Source organism: Cottoperca gobio, chromosome 18, assembly GCF_900634415.1.
Source record: "Cottoperca gobio chromosome 18, fCotGob3.1, whole genome shotgun sequence".
NCBI classification, from domain to species: domain Eukaryota; kingdom Metazoa; phylum Chordata; class Actinopteri; order Perciformes; family Bovichtidae; genus Cottoperca; species Cottoperca gobio.
The window spans coordinates 12,686,702-12,702,658 of NC_041372.1; the positions used below are offsets into that span (position 1 = coordinate 12,686,702).

The following is a 15,957-nucleotide window of genomic DNA, read 5'->3' on the forward strand; positions in this document are numbered from 1 at the left end:
CCTGATCCTCATTGCTTTCCTGATCCTCATCGCGTTCCTCATCCTCATCGCGTTCCTCATCCTCATCGCTTTCCTGATCCTCATCGCTTTCCTCATCGCGTTCCTCATCCTCCCTGGTTATTATGTCTTCTGACCCGTCATCCTCTGTGGCCTGTTGTTCGTCTTCTTCTTCATCGTCCTCTTCTTGCACCACCAGAGGTTGTTCCTCTGACCAAAACAACAGCAGAACCAAAAGGTAAAACTCAGGGCTTCTATGCCCCACTTGTGTGTCCAAGAATCTGTGTATTATTGCTTGGAGTTCTTTCACCGGGGTGAGCTTAGGAGAGTTATGCATCTTGTTGCTCAAGATGATGTTGGAGAGGATGTACAGCTCAGCTGCTGTGTCATTGTTAGCATCTGCCTCGTAGGCAGTTTTCAAATCATCTCGGATTGCCTCTAAATCAGACACAGTTGCCTCAGCCTCTTCAAACAAAGCACGACTTCCCTTTGACGTGAAAAGGCCATGATTCAGAACATCTAGAAGGCCAGGAAAGCTGGTGGATTCCGCTGCTTTTTTTGTTGTGTACAGTTCATAACAAAGTGCAACATCCTTCCAGAAGTAAGATGGCTCAGAATATTTCATGTCAGGCTTGGAGTAGGTTAGGTACCATTCAAAAAAGTCAAACTTGTCTTCAACTTCCATTTTGTTCTCTTGGATGAAACTGTTTTTCTCTGAGGAATTAGATTTGACCTTTGTGAGTTTCTCAAAGGCTATCTTTGCCACTTGAATGAAGCCAAAAAGGCCTCTGTTGTTGAAGGTATTTGAAATGCTGACAGTACTTGCTATGTCCCTCATTTCTGGGCCCTCTTCTTTGTCAGCGTTGCACTCCACGTCTTTAAAGGCCTTGAAGGCCTCTTCTGCCATGGGTAAGATATCCTCCAGTTCCCTGGCTTTCCTCAACAAACGGTTCTTATAAACCTGCCCGAGAGTGTCAGCAACATAAGAGTTGTTCGGATCTCTTGCAATGGCTTTCTTTGCCCATTCTTCAGCTTTATTATAGTCAAATTTGCGTTTTCTGATGTAATAGAGACGGGAAAGGGTTTGTGGGAAAATGGGGTTCTGTCTCAATCTTTCTGATGCAGTTTCCAAGACAGACACAACGTTGTAAAAATTCTCTTTGGCACGTACATCTTCAATGAACCTTGAGAATTTCTCTCTTCCTTTTACTCCTACTTTTCTCTTTGTCAGCAAATCTTTAATGTACTGAAGCATACGTGGTTGAAGCTGATCTCCACAAAGTTTAACCATACATTCCTTCATTGTAGCGCTCCTGGAAATCCCTAAGGTATCGAGTAGCGTCACAGCAAACTCTGGGAGAATCATACATTTGTCGTCAGGACTTGGACCGGATGTGTGGATACAAAAGTAAAAAGGCTCCATTCTTTTTTTGAAGGGGGGGCCTCCATAGATGGGATCAGGTGGTCCAAGGATCTGTTGGCACTCAGACATCAGGAGGTAGGCATCAGGAACGTATGCGTTCAGCAGCGCCAAAAAAGAGAATAGTTGCGTGTTGGTCGACAAAGGGTTTTGTTGCACATACGATGAAAGATACATATAGATACTTTGCTTCGATGACTCCATGATGGTAAGTTTAGACTTCAAGACGAAGAAGAACGTTTTCTTTTTTTCTTTTTGGTTGTGAGTCAAAAGGTTAGTCCAGCAGTATTTGTTTACCTGAAGGGGTGACATCAAAAGAGCCCAGGTTAATCATTCAGTTTCACCACTTGTAGTTCTTTTCTACACGGTGTTTATTAGACTCGCTGGTGACGTGGTTCTATGGATGGCAATGACGGTCGATCGGTTGGTCCACCACCTTTTCTGTAGATGGTGGACATTTTTTGTTTTGTAGTAAAAAGTCAAACAGCTATTGGATGGATTCCCACAATATTTGGTAGATATCCATGGCCATGGCCATTACTTTGGTTTATGACTTAATATCTGCAAAACTATTGACATTCCATCACACAGCTGTAATTTGTGTTTAGTGCTAATTGTTACATATGTTAAATATTAGCATGCACACTAAACTAAGATGATGAACATGGTAAGCATGGCTGTAGACTAGTTGTAACTTCTGTCCTTATAAATGGTTAACGAATCATTTACAAATACTTTATAGATCTTATGGTATATGAGCGATTACCAACTTTTGTGTTGGGTTGGACACCGGCTTTGTCTTTTGACCTCTGACCGAAACTGGCATCTGGACCAAAACTAATTTATATAGATAAATAGATATATATATAAGATATCGCTTCACCCACAGTGACGACACCATCGCCTTTCTGAAAAGTTCAGATATTTTATGTAGTCATGATTATACTTGCGACTCACCGTAGAGGTTTTCACATCCTAGATACCCAAAAGTACACTTTTGTAGTTATAAAGTAAGTTCTAAGTTTCAGCAGCAGCACGACTTGTGGTGAAAGATTAATAATAAGATCGATGAGCTGTAAGCTCCAGTAATATAACAGCACACATCTTCACAAATAGTGATACTATTCAAAATATAATAAAATAACAAGACAATATAAACAATAAGCAACAAATGTTTTTGTAAATCTTTACCTGTCAGAGGTCCGGCAGGTGTGTGGCTGACGGAACAAAAACCTGAGGCTGTTATTTATAAACCTCTTGGAGTTACACCTTCTGCATATTTGCATACTTTGCATACTTTGACCTTTCATATGGAATACATCTTATTGTGTTGAGTGTGATTACTCCTTGATGAGTAATATAAGTCATAAAACCTTCAATAGCTCATGTCAAAACAAAATGCCACTCAACTTGTAGTTGACAGTGAAGTCGTTCTGCTGAGTGATTCCTATAAATGAGGTCTGCATAATAATAAGTAATATACATAATAAGTCTGCATTAGGCTACTTTAACCTTTAAATCAATTACATTTTTACTATAAAGCTGTTTATTAAGAAATGATTTAAATCCAAAACACAATTACATTTTTTTTAATAATAATTATAATCAGAGTAGACTTTTACACAACGATATGTATTTAATCTTCACATAAAGTATATGCCTAACAGAAATACAACTAAATACAAACCAAAATGCCAACATATTACATATTACATAAAAACACAAGACTGTATTCGTCTTTAGTCAAATTATCCACGACCTCACCATGCAGCAGCATTTAGTGTTTTGTATTCAACATTTAACCTGAATTAAAAAACTAAGATAGAATTATTTAATTCATCAACAAGCTGCAGAACAAGTGCAATGAAAGACTTAGAGCAGGGGTGTCAAACATGCGGCCCGGGGGCCAAAACCGGCCCGCCAGAGGGTCCAATCCGGCCCGCGGGACGACTTCACAAAGTGTAAAAATGAGTTGTTTTGATCATAAAGTAAAATCCTGTTCCAGATACCTGTGACTGAATGTTATGTGTCTTGTAGCTACACTGTGATATGTAAGTTGTAACACACATGTGTAAATGATAAACTGATAATATTGTTCAAATTGCACCTTTTTGTTTTTTCAGGTTGTTCATAATGTTTTGTAAAAAGATAAAATTTGAACATTTTCAGAGTGTATTTGTACTTTTATGCACTAAAACGAAGGGAAACATTTGGCGTTGTCGTTATTTACAGGTTATTATGCTGTGATCTTACTGGTCCGGCCCACTTGAGCTCAAATTGTGCTGCATGTGGCCCCTGAGTTTGACACCCCTGACTTAGAACAACTAGTTTCATTGTCTATTGAGTGAAGAAGAATTTCTCAGAAACTGAAACGTTTACTTTCGTTTTACAGTAAAAAGAAACGTAACTCAAGGATTAGCTGGTGGGAGTGGTTTATTGCATCAAGTCTCAGGTAAATATTTTCATTTTGGAAGCTTTCCACGGGGGTTTGACTTCAGACACACCTTGTTTTTCCAGTTGTACGTGAAAAATCAATGCAGATTTGAAAATCTTTCAGACAGAGTCACTCTTTCATTGTGTGTCTCACAGAGCCAGGCGAGCAGTTTCCCTGTTTCCAGTGTTTGCAATGCACGTCCTCTTCTGTTTCAGCTCATGTCCTCTAAAAGACACCAAATCTCCGTCAGATCTACTTGGTGACACATTATTTCAACTCCCCAAATGTAGCATTTACAGTCAGTGTAGAAGCACTTTTTAAACCCTCTTGTTTGTTCAACAGAATCTACACTCACCCTTCTTCTCTGCGTCCTCACGACGTCGAAAGACTCGTCCACTGTTGTCACTTCGCCAGCTGAGATTGAAATCAGTCATCTTCCGTTGTCTCAGGCCCATTTCCAACTGAGGCCGAACAAAAAGCACAACCCCTTGTTCTTACTTTCTTAATAGCTTTACGTCTGTGTAACGTTTATCTTTAATTCATCAGTTCTACTTTTTACCTTTTCCAGGAGCGCATCATTGAGTGTAGAGTCAGTGAGGTCGACGTCAGAGCGCACCGTCATTCTTATTATTATCTTCCGCTCTTTGAGACCTGCATCCCAACACAGAATACTGCTGGTGATCAACGTAGGAGGATTCAGTGGAGCGGTGATGCAGTGTAGGTGATTTTTAACCAGGGATGTCGTTTCTATTTGGACGTTGGAGGACATCTCCCCCTCACTTTAAAAAAATCTTATTTTGATTTTGGTTCATTTAAATCTCTAAAATCCAGCAGCTTAAATCCAGATGAGAGAAGTTATTTATTTATTATTATTTATAAGCTTTAGAAGCAGGGGTGAGTTATTCACAATTTATCTTGTCTTCTTTGGGCCCTGGGCCTTGTCTTTCAGGCAACATACAGGCAATAATGCAGCCTTAGAGGAAAATAGAGAAAAGTACTTTCAACTCATCTGCAGGTTTTTTAGAGTAAAGAAAACAATACATTAACAATCATAAAGTATCAGGCCTTTGTCAAAGAAACAAAAAAATGTTTTGGCCACTTGGGGAAAGCCACTTCATCTTCTTAGAAAAGTTGTTAGCAAACAGTTGCATATTTACAGCTGTTGGAGCAACATTATTCATTTGCACTCATGTTTCAGGCCACAAAAGAAAATCTCTTTGGTAGCATGTCTCGGAATTAATTGATACATTTTGCATTTCAGTAACTCACCGCCATGACAGACAAACGGGGCCTTCTCGTTACAATTGGCTTCCCCCCAGCGTCCCTGCTGTGACACTGCAACAGAAGCACAGTCTCCCCGATGATGCGAGCCCCTCAGCCAGTACCTGAAGGAGGTTTGTCTTCCATCCGACCACATCCAGGCATCATTGAACAGACCGATCCACATGCTCTTGCTAAATTTCTCGGTTTGTTTGGCAATCTCTGAATGATTCCCCTCAGTGCTGACATAGGCCAGGTCGATGTGATCCCTCCTGCACAGCTCTTGACTGCTCTCCCAGCTTCCTCTTGCTAGGTAAAACACATACCTCTGCTTTCCATCCTGCTGGACTGAAGAGACATACACATTTATGTTAGGTCTTTCTTCTGCAAAGCAAGAAGAGATGAACCTTTAAAAACATCAGAAAATATTAATAACTTTTGTTATTACATCCGGATTTTATGGGCCCCATCACATTTTGGAGAGGGTCAGAATCACTCATTTTTCACTCATGGAAGGTCTGAGCTCTCCGAGTGCACTTCTAGTTTACTATGTTTTTAAAGCATCTTGATATTACATCTGCTACAAAAGATTTGCTCACGGTCATAACATGCAAAACCGGTTCCCTCTTCACACTGTACGTCATTCCACGAGCCTGTCGGAGACGTCTCTGCACACCACTCATTGCCTCCGGAATTGTTCGGTTCATCGTCTTGCCACTTGGTGAAGTGTGCTGCGCCCCTGCCATCGGACCACATCCACCTGCCAGTCTTTCCTCTTAGAAGCCCGATCCAGCTGTGTGTCACGTGACTGCCCAGCGTGTGGACCAGCTGGTTGTTGTCGCCCATGCTGTTCACGGTGGCCAGGTCGCTGTACTTTACTCTGCAGAAGCTCTGGGCTTCATACCAGGTCAGGGAGGCATTGATGAAGTGGTACTGCTGAGCTACTTTGAGCAGAAGTTTAGGGATTTACAAAATGCAAGCAGAGCAGAAACATTAATATGCACAAACATACCATTACGGACCATTTTGGTCTTTGTTTCAATATGTTTATATTTCTACATCCTGTGTATTAACACTTCCTGATAGTGGCTGAATTTCTTTAAATAATATACAATGTTTGTAGGAAATCATCATTTCCATCACACCACAAAAAGTTATTTTCAAAGAAAAGATTTAATATACAAATTGCTTCATTGATTATAATAGTTGTAAAAAATAGATGCATGTAACCACTATTTTTACGTTTTTTAGCTTTTTTTTTAATTAAACAAACAGAAAATGTCCTGTACTTACTCTGAGCAGTGGTCCTCTGAAACAAAAGGAGCATCCCTATTATTTAAAAAAATAAAATAAAAAGCATAGTGTGTTATTTTCATCTTTCAAAAACCATCAAAGTAAAAAGTGTAAGTTTTGAACTGTGCTTACCGATGAAGGAGATCACACTTTGTAGACACACCATTGTATCTGCGAGCCAGAAGAATAACAGCGATACTTACAGCACATCACAGAAAGAATATCAACATTGAGAAAGCAAAAAACTTAAATAATAATTAAGTCATTTCAGATTTATATCATCATTTGTGTGGACTAGTACACCTAACGTCACACTTACCTCTGCTCCTTCCACAACCAACTCTGTCTCAGGGTGTAGGTTGTGTGTTGGGAACATGTAAGCAAAGTTCAACATGTTTGCATGTCTTTTCATTTCGTGCAGAAGAAACACGAACAGATTTGTTTGCCAAAGATTTGGCATTAGGTGGTTTAACAAGCTCCTTTGGTTGTTTGACACGTTTGCATGTGTGCTGTTTGTCAGCAGTTTTGCTTTGCACATCCTACCAAACTTGTTCCTAGATTCTAAAATAACTGAATAAATGAAAAACAATTGTCGTAAGTGTGTAGGAATACCATAATAAAATCACATTTTACTGAGAAGATTGCACTACAACTGAAATTTTCGTTGTGCAGCTTTGTGAAAAATATCCAAAACCTCAAAATCAGAGATTGTGTATTGGCTTCATTGCTGTTAATAATTGTTGTGTTACTGTCTGTGGGTACATTGTGTTACTAAAAGGTTCTGTGCATTACCCTGTAAAGATTGAATTTCAACATGCGAGAGACATCTGGACATAAAATGCAAAAACTAACACACAAAACCACAATGCTCAAGATAACTAACCGAAGCTTTTGGACAGAGCCATGCTAGCTATTTCCCCCTGTTTCCAGTCATTATGCTAAGCTATGCTAACCAGCTGCTGGCCGTAGCTTAATATTTACTGTGCATAAGTGAAAGGAATTCCTGTGATACTCTCGGCAAGAAAGTGAATTAGCTTATTTAACAAAATGTCAAAGTATTCCTTTTATGTGCGTGACAATGCTGCATAAAAAGGAAGAGAGAGAGAGAGAGCGAACAAGAGGAAGAGACGAACGCGGGGAGGATCCAAAGCAAATAATGGCTGGGATCCATTAGCGGCAGAGGGTAGTGAGGCTTGGCTTTTGTCACTCTGTGATAATACTGGTGAATGATACCTTCATTACCTTCCACAGCTGTAATAGTCACACTCCCTGTTACACCTTGTTATACTCTCTTGACTCCAACAGTGGACAGAAGGCCTTGTGCATTAGGTCCCGCCGGTAATGAGACATGCTTATGAGAAAAAACTAACAGCACTTCATAGTGAGAGTGCTCTGTGGCAGAAACTCCCCGTGTCACTTGACCTGCCAAAACGCCACGACAGCAATGGAACCTGGGAAGGAGTCCAAGCATCTCTCGGCGGCGTCTCACTTGCATAACAATGTCCGACATCTCTCTCCTTGATTACACTGTGCCGTTAGCATCCACACACATGCTAACAGTCACGAAAGCCAGCTCGCGTTACTCAAAGCATGGGCGGCCATGTTGGGAATCTTCTGACCATGGTAGTGCTACTGCCACCCACTCAGGTAAATGGGACCATTAAGGGTTTGCTGCACAGAGAGGGACATAACATATACAGTATATGTGTTTTGAAGATGAATGCAACTTGGACACCATGTGTTGATACTTTTAAATATTACAATGTGTTGTTTTTTTATTTTGAAACATGATATGCATCTTGTTTTGTGTTTCAGAACTGATTCAACCATTTCAATGTTACTGCTCGCAGTGATTAGTTGTATTAGTGGGTGTCAAACTTTTCCTGCATGTATAATATTTCTGCATAAAAACACTTCTCCGCTCGGAGGCTCACATAACCAAATGTGCACATGTGCGTCATGTACGTCTTTGTAAAGATTGTCTCAAGATACATTTTGGATTATAACACAGCTGTAAGATGATCTAATGAGGTTTCAATGAAGCAAACTCTTTTTACTCTCATTATTGTTATTCCTTTATTGATTACAACACATTTATCCCATTCCCTGCATAATTACATCCATATAAATGGCGATTAAAAAGAGATTAATATCTAATACACATGACTTGCTTCACACACTAATGTTAGATAATTAAAACAAATCAATCAACAAAAACAAAACAACAAATGGAATAAAACCTCATAATTGTTTTGCGCAGAATGACCCTTTAGTTCCAGGGTTAAAAGGCTTTTACTGTATTTGCTCTCCACATGCATCTGTTGGTAAAAGACACAGCAGGTGAATCAGAGCAAAGGGGCAACATGAGTAATGATCAGCTAAATGTGTCAGGTACATGGTTACCTCTCTCTGCTGGTTGGGGCTCTGCTCTTAAATTCCTCCAGAGCAGCTCGACGTCAGTAAAGCCCTTCAAGCCAAGAGCTGCCTTAAGCTAACAAAACAAACCAAAAAGATGTGTTTTTCTCCCTGAGGTGCTACAAATAAAATGGAACAATAAGGTTTTTTAAAAGCAGCAGTGTACTGCACCTGCTGTAACAGCGCATGTCTGATGGTTGGATCTTTAAGGTCGGCGTTAGTCAGCAACTTCATCTTCACTGTCGAAGCTTCTCCGCTCAGCTGGAACAACAAAACAACACCATTATTCTGATCAGGCCAACCTTTATAAAGAGTTTATAATAAAACATGTACTACAACATAGAGATGTATTAAGAGCAACCTTTGGGACGTTGTTGAAAATCATCCTCCAACATGAAGCTTGCTTCCTGTTTTTAGACTCTCTGTAATTAATAGTTCAACCCCTGCACCAAACTCCATTCATAAATAACCTCTTTTAAACCCATCTGGAGTTCATCATTGGTGAATGCACTGAGCATGGTTTGGTTATTGTGACATAACTTTATTTATACATCACGTGGACACAAGCTGAGAGCTGGAAGTGTTGACGTGGGGCATTCACTGACCGTCTGTAAACCAGAGCTGTCTTTTACTTTAAATGATTATATTTTACTTAAATATAGTTATGTTACTTTATACTTCTACTCCACAACATTTCATAGGAAATATAGGGTGAGTTTATGAATTACAAAATGTTGCTTACATAATATTGCATAGTTCATCATAATATCACGCTGTCTTAATAACTTCATTAAAATTCTAAATGCAGTATTTTCACGTCTTGACCTGATAATATGTGTGGGTATAAATCCACTCCGGTTTCAGACGGGATCACATACCTTGGCTGATGGAGCCGGGTTCAGTCACTTCCGTTATTTCTGTTAGAAAGAGGAAAAGAAAAAGGAGATAGAGAAGGCTCAGTCAGCGTTTCCTCTTTTGAGTGAAGTTTGATGTATTCTAGATGGCTAAATAGCGCCTCTCTGAGGAACATGCACATGTGTCGGGCTTACTTTGGCAGAGAAAGTTTAATTTCTCGTCACATTTCCACTTGTTCCATTTCCCGTTTTGCATAGAAGCACACGCCTTTGAGTTTTTTACTTGAACAGGCTGTAAACCCCACTTTGTGAACGAGTAGCTGCTGCCATCCGACCACCTCCAGGAGTCTCTGCGAAGGCCGATCCAGGCCTCCGGCACAGTTTGGTTGCCCTTCAGTCTGCGCCGCACCTTCTGGTTCTCACTCTGACTCGTCACACTGACCAGATCAGTGTGATGCCGCCTGCAGTAGCTCTGAGCCTCAAACCAACTCTTCTCCTCGGTCACCAGAACATATGGATCTGCTTCAGCATCTACATGGAGGAAAAAACAAGAATAGGAACAAGAGCCGCAGATTCAAAGAGACATTTTGCATCTCTTTTAGACGTTGTGTGTGTCTTATTGGTTGTTTTGTATCTCTTTGTGGTCGTATTCTGTCTCTCTTTGGTTGTTTTGTATCTGTTTGTGGTCGTATTCTGTCTCTCTTTGGTTGTTTTGTATCTGTTTGTGTGTTAATGTTAGCAGTAACTTCAAACAGAGGCTCTGTCCCAGGAGCCCCACAACCTGTAGGGCCCCTTTGGTAATCTGTCTAAGGGTCTCCCACAGATCCAATGCTTTGTGGAATATTGAATAATGGTAATACTTAAGCATTTAAACAAATATCATTTTTGACGATGGCTTCACATTCACACCGTCAGCTACATCTCACCTCTGAAACAGATGAGAGGCATTTTGACGAGCGTGCAGCTTTTGACCCTCCAAAAGCTGTCTTCCATCATGGAGACGCAGTGCTCGTCCTCTCCTGCGTTGTCCGGCTGATCCGCCTGCCACTGCCTGTAGTCCCGCCCTCCTGCTGTGTAGAAATGTTCACCTTCTAGAGACCATTTCCAGCTGTCGACGTCATCGTAAAGACCGATCCAGAAGGGTTTGCGCCAATTCATGCGGTTGATTGCGCGGATGACCCTGTCATCATTTATGGTGGCCAGGTCCCCGTACTCCGCTCTACAGTAGCTCTGGCTTTTTATCCAGCTCTTCAAATTATTGACAAGGATGTACTTACGGGTGTAGCCTGTATGGTGAATAATAAGGAAAAGCGTAGCTTCTATCGGCTGACCTCGTCGATTAAACATTTAGTACTAATCATGTTTTGGTTTTCAAACCTAACCTAACCTAACCTATGACCTAACAATTCTGATTGGTTAAAGATAGTACAAATAGTCAATAAATAGCCAGAGAATTCAACAATTCTGATAAATTATTAACCTATTCATCAATCAATATGTCGTCAGTTCTTAAGAAATGTCTCCTGCTTTCTCAAATGTCTGTTTTGTGTCATTGTGAAGTGAATATCTTTTAGTAATTACACATTTATAACACATATTTTCTTACCTTCTTGGTGGGTGACCTCCACAAGGAGAAAAACTGTCCCTGTGAATAAAGAAATCCACTGTCAGAATAAAAACACACACACACACGAGCAACAATACAAATAACAAATAAAACATTTACAAACCAAAAACAAGCAGTTTCTTCCAACCTCCCTCCATGATCTGCAGCAATAAGAACAATTCCACGATTAAATAACAAATACAGGTACACAAGAAGTATCTCTGTAAAAGTGGTCTTACCTCGTCTCTCTCTGTGTCTTCACTTACACTCGCATCTTCTTACCCGTCGCTGAGTTTGGATACTAAATGGTCCGTGAAAGGTTGTGTTTTTGTCGAGTTTTAGACGTTCAGAGTTGTTGTTTTTGCCGTCCTGACAATGTGTGTGTGTGTGTGTGTGTGTGTGTGTGTGTAAGAGATGTTCCTCATCCATATATTTTGGTTTGCAGTAGACCACAGCAATGTGTGCATAATGTCTGGACAGGACATTTGGTTACTGTCAATTCATGTTTGTCTGAGTGTGTGTGTGTGTGTGTGTGTGTGTGTGTGTGTGTGTGTGTGTGTGTGTGTGTGTGTGTGTGTGTGTGTGTGTGTGTGTGTGTGTGTGTGTGGGGCGAGGAATGGCAAGTCAAAAAGTGAAAAGACCGGGCGAGATGTGTTGTCTTGTGCACAGCTCCTTCCCTTCTCCTTTTCCAGCAGTGTCAGCAGAACAACAAAACAATAAACAAGTATAATTATTTCATATCGTTCACATCATATGATCCCTTACAAGCTATTAAAGTTGAATTCAACTTTATGGCGGAAAATAACTGATAAGATGGGAGTGCGTTTAAAAAATATATATATCTTTTTATCCCAGTAGCTGAAAGCACCTGCAACAAAGCGCATGTTAAGAACATTACATTTTAAAACTAGACATGACAAGAGTACAGGTTTGGTATTTGGCATCTCTCTTGGTGGTGAAGTTGCAGCAAATGTCATGTAATCAGGTGACAAGCTCCAGGACCTGAAGCTGCTCCGGTGGATCTGCTGCAGCCCTGGAATCTCTTGATGTATTTAATTCATGTTGTGAAGGTTGCTGTTCTACAGAGTTCCCCTCTGATGGCGATAAAGATGCATCAACCTATGTGAACTCAATCACCCATTCCCTTTCATTTAAAGAAATACAATCTCTCTCATATGCAGCCAAAGTACATTTGCGGTCAGAAGTACAATCAGCTTCCCCCTGGTTAAAAGAAAATAAACTGTATTTAGTTGAACTACTTCTTTTCAGGAGGTTTGGTTCACCATCTTCCAAATGAGGTCAGTATGTCTGATGACACACACCAGTTTTACAAGGTATGGTATACCTTGTAAAACTGGTGTGTGTCATCAGACATACTGACCTCATGCCATAAACAGCTATAAATGTGCAGCGCAGAGAGTCAAAGTCAGTCACTCAGCAGCTCTCCTCTGACGACAGGAAGTCAACAGCTGAACCAGGTAAGAACAGACTAAATGTTCATGTATTACCGTAAATGTAGGTCGATACCATTGATGAGGAATAACTAGATGTTATTTGGTGTTCCCTATAGGTGGTATATTCTCACAACTCTGTATCTAAGAAGGTTGGTATAAAAGAAGGTATTTAATTCATCAGTAAAATGTTCATTGATAAAGTATTTTATTTGTTTCCCCTTCTACAATGTCCACATAGTAACTCGAACTTCGGTCATGTTTAGGCGCTTAACGCACTTGGTTCAGGGAGGTAACACATCATGGGCTTGGTTTAATATTGGAAAAGTCTGCAGTGAGTTGAAGTGTGACACATGACGACATCGAAGCCAAACCCGACCCTTAACCAAAGTACTTTTGATGCCTAAAACAGCAACAGTGGTACACGACACCCTCTGTACGCACCGTGAACCATAATCCAGCAGCAGCTACGCTTCCCACCACAACACGATTGGGGAAACAAACTAGTAGGAGACAGGGTTGGTACGGATGTTAAATCAAGACTTTTCTCTCTCCTCCAACAGGAAGTCAACACTACTTGGGCCACGCCATCATGGACAATAACACCTATCTTTTCAGCAGCTCATCTTACGCTCAGCAATCGGCCCTCATGACAGCAGGTGTTTCAGGAAACCCTAACTTGGCTGCAGGACTTTTCCTGGGTTACTTCTTCCTGGGACTCACCATCTACATCTGGGCCTTCTGGTCCCAGCGCAGCAGGCTCAAAAGTTTCAAAGAAAGCATCACCTGGTCCACCTCACAGTATAGCAGACTCAAGGGTGTTCAAAGAATCTACAACATGATTCTCAATCAGCTCTTCATCGATCTTCTGATTGCAATCATGACGGTCCTTATTGGGATCAATTTCGCCACGAAGATCTGCGACTCTAAAGGGCTATACAACTGTGCTGTGGTCTTCGCCGTATGGTCCTTTTTTAGATACTACGGATTGATTTTAAATCTATTCAACGCCTTGGCGTGCCTCTTTTTCCTGTGCAATCCACAATCGGTAAACATACTGCGCCTCGTTTACATTGTGTTAACCATATTGATGTCTGTGTTTGTCCCTGTTTACATTTATCTCAACGTGTTGGGAATATTCGGTCTCAGCGCTGTGATCATTGGATTGGCTTTGGCCATCATTGCAAAGTTCACAGCGTCAACCATGTCGACCATGTCCCCCTCTGCTACCGCTCGGAAGAAACCGATTATGTTTGTCGCCATGTTCACATTCTTGGTCGTCTTCGCCCCCTCTTTCATTCTTGAGTGCCTGTGGATCAGTGCAGCCAACCAGAGGGAGCCAACTGCTCAGTATCTCACAATCTATGTGAATGTTCTGCTTTTCACAAACGTTCAACTCGCAATGAATGGACTCCTGTGTTATTTTGTCCTGAAGTTGCCTTCTGAAGAGGAGGAGCAACAGCAACAACAACAGGAGCGGCAGCAGAGTTTTGAAAACTCAAACAATGATAATCCTGCCAATGTAATCACATAATGTGCGCATTTTTAATTATGTCTCAGTACCACGAAAATTGTCATGATTTTGCGTCACAACGATTGCAAACGATCGATCATTTAGTGAAATGGCTCATGACTTTCTGTAACTGTGAATATTAACGTCACTTAATGTCTTTGTGTTGTTCGGGTTAAGGTCAATTATAGGGGATCAAAATGTAACGAGCAAATGAAATAGAATTGAGTTAAAAGTATCTTTATACTTTGGATGGTTGGTTGGAAAAAATAAGCACAATCGAGAACGTCACGTTGGTTTCTGAATTTCTTGCAATCAATGAACTTTGATCCTAAAGAACTGCGGATAATAAATCATAAAATGTTGTTTGTTCTTTGATGTCATTCTTTCATATTTCTTAGATTAGTTGGTAATATTCTTAAATTGTATTTTCTATTTAGCCTTTATTTATACAGGTAAAGAAATCTCATTGAGACACAGGGTCTCATTTTCAAGAGAGACCTGATCAAATGGCAACAGCACCATACAAGTTACAGACTTACAGGACACTAAACACAGAGACAACAAATTAAACATCAGGAAAGTGTGATGTAGTTTTGAGATCGTAGCCCATAGCTGCGTGCAATGGTGTGCGCATTAAATACGTTTACTACGTAAGTGCACTACGCCAACCAAACAAAATCATTTTATAAGCATGTCCTCTCACCAGGTGTAATACATCCTCGTGATGATATGGTAGTTTATCATTTATTCGAGATGACTGCGTGCAGTAACGGGAAAGGAAACTGTCACGTGCAGTCGAAAGGAAACTGTCACGTGCAGTCGACAGTTAACGAGAGTTTTGGTAGCGATTTAACTTTTATAGATCGGGTCAAGAGGGAAGTTATAAAATACAAGAACAGTCAGTGGGATTTAAGTGTCTGAATTAAAAAATAAAATAAAAACCTCGTGTTTCTCAATATTTTACGACTTCTCGTCAGACATCCAACTGCAGCATGTGCGCGAGGCAACAAGGGTATCCAGTGAACCATATACATCCATTGTGTTTCATGAGCAACAAACTACAGAAATAATCTCAAATGCACTGGTTTAAACTTCAGAAACACTACATACCGTACACATGGGAACATTTTTAAATACCCACGATGTGGATAACGTGTTCCACTGTAAACAAACAACTGAATTAACTTTTAAAACAGTCTTTAAATCAACTTATCATCTATTTCTTGCATGTATGACCATTGATTGTTTGATAGGGGAGGTATATTCATAAGACAAGTTGGCTTCAAACCTCTCCTGTACAATAATCAAACTTTATGTCTCTTTATACACGTGTATATGTGCAAATAAATAAACTAATGAGTAAAATGGAGGCGTGGTATTCGCAGGGTACGAGTGTACCACAGGCAATTAAAATAAAACTGTGGTAATGCTTCTCGTTGGGTCCACCGCTGGTTGAAGGCTGACTGAGGGACGACTGAGGGACGAGCTGTGGTGGATTCAACCTCAGTAGATAGACAATATACGACTGTTCAGGTAAAGCCCTAAAACATAGTTACTCTGTAGAACTACTTTCTGGATAGGAACATTTTAAACATTTAGTTCATGTGCATTTACCTGTGGCTTTGTGGAGTTGTCCTCGTCTCAGGATTTCTTTTCTTCTACGCGTCTTGATCGCAAGCGGTCACTGTCGTCGCTAAACCGTGTCGTGTACAGG

At 40.5% G+C, this 15,957-nt stretch overlaps 2 protein-coding genes across 2 annotated transcripts; both read right to left on the reverse strand.

The window, feature by feature from the left end:
* Window positions 1-4,062: 4,062 nt before the first annotated feature.
* On the reverse strand, window positions 4,063-6,570 carry LOC115024026 (macrophage mannose receptor 1-like). Its single transcript, XM_029455405.1, has 6 exons — window positions 6,537-6,570; window positions 5,711-6,055; window positions 5,121-5,459; window positions 4,411-4,502; window positions 4,207-4,312; window positions 4,063-4,076 (listed from the first exon to the last, which is right to left on the reverse strand). Exons 1-6 carry the CDS (start codon window positions 6,568-6,570, stop codon window positions 4,063-4,065), a joined length of 930 nt encoding a protein of 309 aa, XP_029311265.1.
* Window positions 6,571-8,483: 1,913 nt separating this feature from the next.
* On the reverse strand, window positions 8,484-11,662 carry LOC115023652 (C-type mannose receptor 2). The gene is made up of 8 exons (XM_029454836.1): window positions 11,404-11,662; window positions 11,280-11,318; window positions 10,600-10,959; window positions 9,869-10,204; window positions 9,698-9,736; window positions 8,991-9,080; window positions 8,808-8,895; window positions 8,484-8,722 (listed from the first exon to the last, which is right to left on the reverse strand). The coding sequence occupies exons 1-6, from the start codon at window positions 11,435-11,437 to the stop codon at window positions 9,037-9,039; spliced, it is 852 nt and encodes a 283-aa protein (XP_029310696.1). The 5' UTR covers window positions 11,438-11,662; the 3' UTR covers window positions 8,484-8,722; window positions 8,808-8,895; window positions 8,991-9,036.
* Window positions 11,663-15,957: the final 4,295 nt, after the last annotated feature.